The following is a 5,000-nucleotide window of genomic DNA, read 5'->3' as shown; positions in this document are numbered from 1 at the left end:
CACATACACACACCCACAAACACACATACACACACACACAGACACACACACCAAGACACATACACACACACACAGACACACACACACACACACACACACACACACACAGACACACCCACAAACACACACACACACACACACACACACACACCCCACTGATCTACTCATGTATTAAAGGTTTAAATTTTCCCGACACAGAGCACCTCCACCTCCGTCGCCCCCCCCCCCCCCCCCCCCCCCCACTCACCGGCACCACCTTCCCCTGCTCGTCGCACACCAGCATTATGACCTCCACGTTCTTCTGCGTGGTCTTGTTGTACTTGTCGAAGTCGCCGCCCTGCAGCGTGAGGTAGATGTCGTTGCGTACGTCCCCGGGCATGATGATCTCGGGGAAGCCCAGCTTGCGCGCCACCGCGGTGCTGCGGTCCACCAGGTGGGGGTGCTCCTTGCGGATGTGCACGATGTCGCCCACCAGGGCCTTCATGGTCACCCACAGGCCTGGGCAGGGGAAAACGGGAGAAGAAGAAGAAGAAGAAGAAGACGCGTAAGAAGTCAACGGACTCCTTAGATACAGGGGACGGAACACAACAATGGGAAGAAGTTAGACACAGAAGGGCGACCGTTTGCTCTTGAAAAGAAGCATTATTATCAGGAAGAGAATGAGAAGAATGAAGCCGGAAATACGTTCCATTTCAATGCCTCCGACGAAGATATTGATCGGATGATCTATGATCATGTTTGCCGTTTTTTTAGATTGCCCAATCCATTCTTTTTACTTCCTCCCAACAAGTACGATTTTTTAAAAACGGAATAAAATAAACGCCGGTCCATTTACCCGTCAATGCGTGAAGAAATAAGCTACTCTTTATTGTGAGAGAGGAACAGGGGCTTGCTGTTGATAATTAGGTGAACTTCCCACTACCAACAGAACCCTAAGCCAAGCCATACATCTTGATCTGTGCCAAGAGCCTTTGCAACAAATGTACACATTAGCAGCTTTCCATGTATTTATGAACTGACTGCTTCAATTACGGACGCGCTGCTGATCCTGTCGGGCCACCACGTTAAGTGTGATTTAGGGTGGAGGCTTTTGGACGGATTTACTCCTGTATTCACTTCCATTAGAACTGGACCCCCCATCCACTGGGGGACTAGGGTGCGACGGCGGCCGCTGGAAGGGGCGACTAGAGGATCGATCCACAACACAAGAGTCACTTCTAGGTGCAAGAGGAAGAGGAGGAAGAGGAAGAGGAAGTAAAGAGAGGAAGAGACGGAAATGTACAAGGACATTCCGTCGTTCCGGATGTCATCTGGCAGTCACATAACAGAGAGAGACAGGGACAGAGTGTGGTGTGTGCGTGTGCGTGTGTGTGTGTGTGTGTGTGTGCGTGCGTGCGTGCGTGCGTGCGTGCGTGCGTGCGTGCGTGCGTGCGTGCGTGCGTGCGTGCGTGCGTGCGTGTGTGTGTGAGTTTGTGTGTGGGAGAGATAAGGACACACCAGCAGGGTTCTGGTACTGTGGGCTACACGTCATGTAGCTACCCCGAGGGTCAGGTAACAAAGGGCAGATAGGACCCAGTGTCACCCTGCTCATGATTTATACCGGTCAGAATTTGCGGCGACGCCTCATTAACGTTCGGGCCGTGGTACAAACGGCTGTAAGCGGGCTCGTAGCGGCCACAACTACAACAGTGTTTCTCCTTTGTGTATCCAGTGGCACAGCGCCCCCGCTGGATTACTAGCGCTACTGCAATGTACCACACAAAACAAACCGTTTGAAATCATGTGGGCGCCCCTAATGCTCTGTGTCATTTGAAATATATATATATCATAGAACGATAGGAGAGCTACTGTGAACAAAATAGTGTTTAATCGCTGCTATATAAGAATAGAAAACTCGATGATGATGATCATCGATGATGATGATGATGTAATTGGCATTAGCTCTTTAATGGCTTGAGACTAAATGTGGGAAGCATTAGGAGAAAAAGTTTAAAACAGGTGCCTTGATGACAGAAATTATCCCACATATATGGTTCAGTAGAACAGAAGCAACAGTATTATAAAACGATGGGATGGCTACAATTTTGCAGGGAGAAAACTCTATTACTTAAACATAACTGCAAAAGGGGGCTGTTACCTTGACCTCCGCTGTCTCCTCGTGATGCCGTCACCTTGTTCAACAATGTGTGGAGGAAGTCATTCTCCGCCACCACCCTGCAGTCACACACACACACACACAGCAGCAGCACGCGCAATGTTACCCAGTAAATCCTATAAATAGATATGATGATATATATGAATAGATAGACAGCAAATACAGAGAGATGCAACAAGAGAAGGAGGGCTGGATGGAGAGATGAGGGAAAGGGTACGAGAGAGAGAGAATGAAAGGCAGAGAGAGCGAGAGAGAGAGAGAGAAAGAGATGAAAGGCAGTTAGAGAGAGAGAGAGAGACCAAGGCAGATAGAGTGTGAGAAACCTAGTGAGAGAGAGAGTGTAGGGAGAGAGAGTAAGAGAGTGTGGAGAAAGAGAGGTAGAAGTTAGAGAAAGGCAGCGACAGGGAGAGAGAGAGATATCCGGGAGAGAGGGTTAGAGAGAGAGAAAGCGAGTGTGGGGAGAGAGAGGTAGAGGCAGAGCGAGAGAGGACCGTACGGATGGAAAGGGATAAAATGCTGCTTGTCTTCATCACAATCCGTCTTCCCCTTGATGATGTCACTGATGTCCATCACTGTCAGCAAACGGAAAAGCAAACAAAAATAAAAGGAATAAATCAACGGTTCGGGATGACGAGACAGAAATAAATAAAAATACTGCTTCCCACAATCAGCCCTGCATCTGCTGAAGCCATTGGCCCTCTGTTCACAATCCATCCATCGCAGCTTTCATTTATTTTTTTGCTTAAAACCAAAGGCTTCAGTTATTGCCTAAAATCCAGGAGGTGAAATATATAAGAAATCAAAAGATTGTCCTATAAAATGAATTGTCCGTCTCCAAACAACAACATACGTTTCGAGAACATATGAGAAGATCGAATCAAATTGACTTTATTTATCTCCGTGTGTGAAGAAATGATTCCATCTTGATTGCTAAAAATAAAACGATTTCTGCTTTGTCGAAGAAAGAACACACACAACACACAAACACAGGTTTCTCAATTCTGTTGAGAAAATACAGAGATTAGGGAACGCTGTTTAATATAATGATCTAAAGCCGCTTTCCTAAACCACAGGCCTGGCAGGAGGAATAAAATGTCCCATTAAATACGACACAGGTGTTCTTGTCCCAGACTTCTGCATTACGAATCAGGGCACACATATTCAGCCGCACACACACATGCTCACATACATGCTGACACACACACACAAACACATGCTGACACACACACACACACACACACAAAGTCATGCACACACATACAAGCAGACACACAAACACACACACAATTTTGTTAAAATGTACCGAATGGGAACTCATTAGACAAACCAGATGAAAATAAAACAGCTTTGGAAGAAGAAGATTGTTCAGCCAGGGCTTAACATTGGCTTCTGAATTATATATCTTCAGGAAATGTTCAGTGCTTTTTCTTTTTTCCATTTAGACAGATAAATCTTCCATTGCAGAATATATAACATTGCATGGTTAAAATGTTCTCCCTTGTTTCTCTTGTTTATCTGTTGTTATTTTGGGCAAAAATGCTTCCATCGTGCCTGTGTGTACATTTACTTAACTCATGAATTAACCGCACAACAATCTTATCAAATATCACCCAGATTAAATTAGCTACGCCCTCAATCCGAGTAACAACGTGTTGTTCCCATCAACCCCTTGATTAAACAAACACCATGTTAGCCTGTTGTCCAATTACGTTTCCTCCTTCTCCCAATCAGGCTTTGATGAGCGTTTCCGCGCCCTCATGAGGACCTGGCTGGGGTGTTGCAAACATGGGCATGGGAAGCCCTTTGAAAACACGGCTATTTGTATGATTACAGCTGCAGTGTATTCTGCACAGCCGCAACTCCTGGACCTGGTCGTACCTGCCACCCCGAACGGCCGTCGGAGCCCCTGGGTGCACTTCTTGGTGTTCTCCTTCAGATCCATCCTGCCCACTCTCACGATCTGACAGATGAGGAAGATCTTCTCTCTGTTCAGGTCCTTGTTCCCCAAGTCCTGGTTTGCGGTGGGGGGGGGGGGGGGGAACAGGCATAGGTAAGAGAGGCAAGACGGATGGATGGACGTAAAATCGTTCAATATTTTCATGTTACATCATTTGTTATAAGATGTAATTTTAAGATCCATTATTTCTACATTGATTGTTATTCGCGACTTAGAGATTACATTACATTACGTGTGTGTGTGTGTGTGTGTGTGTGTGTGCATTTGTGTGTGTTCCCTGTGTGTGTGTGTGTGTGTGTGTTCCCTGTGTGTGTGTGTGTGTGTGTGTCTGTGTGAGCCGACACCAACGATGGATGACCGTGTGCGAGGGTAATGTGGGGTTAAGAGGGAAGGTGAAGGATGAGACAGAAGGCACCGGGGCTGACTGAGCTACAGAGGTGCGACAGTGCCCTCTAGTGCTGCTTTACCGTAAAGACGACCTTCAGGTTGTTCAGCATTTCGATCTCCCTTGGGAAGCCTTTCTTGCCCCAGCGCACCATGTAGTTCTCACTGAGGGAACGGGACAGACGGAGGGGACACGGATAACACACACACAAAGACTTTAAATACATGTTTAGTGTACCACAGCATTGCAAAAAAATACTTGACCCTGATTGGTCAATACTGTTCCAAGTGTTTGCATTATTATTTTCATTATCACACAGCTCTTCTCAATGCTGTGGAACGCTCTGTTCACTTGCATGGGCCTTTCCCGACTTCCGGTGGTGAATTATTTCTCAATAATGACTCGTTGCTAAGCATATAATGACCGCTGTCAAGAAAAGCAGATTTTTTTTTTCACATCTTCGTATCACTCCGCAAGTAGTGCGGTAACTTATCAACCCCAGC

General features: G+C 46.5%; 1 protein-coding gene across 1 annotated transcript in view; it reads right to left on the bottom strand.

Moving 5' to 3' along the window:
• LOC311375720 (dedicator of cytokinesis protein 2-like) overlaps window positions 1–5,000 on the bottom strand; it is a gene marked incomplete at its 3' end in the record, with an annotated part of 25,890 nt that overhangs the window by 12,942 nt on the left and 7,948 nt on the right. Inside the window, exons 9-13 of the mRNA XM_084490779.1 lie at window positions 4,580–4,661; window positions 4,034–4,166; window positions 2,652–2,727; window positions 2,138–2,214; window positions 248–498 (exon numbers count right to left, since the gene is read on the bottom strand). Coding sequence (XP_084346905.1) covers window positions 248–498; window positions 2,138–2,214; window positions 2,652–2,727; window positions 4,034–4,166; window positions 4,580–4,661 — 619 coding nt within the window. The remainder of the gene's footprint in view (window positions 1–247; window positions 499–2,137; window positions 2,215–2,651; window positions 2,728–4,033; window positions 4,167–4,579; window positions 4,662–5,000) is intronic.

This window comes from Micromesistius poutassou (genome assembly GCF_964030765.1).
Source record: "Micromesistius poutassou genome assembly, contig: SCAFFOLD_3336, whole genome shotgun sequence".
In the NCBI taxonomy this organism is placed as follows: Eukaryota; Metazoa; Chordata; class Actinopteri; order Gadiformes; family Gadidae; genus Micromesistius; species Micromesistius poutassou.
Note: the sequence above shows the minus strand (reverse complement) of the source record. Positions and strands in the feature narration are given on the sequence as shown.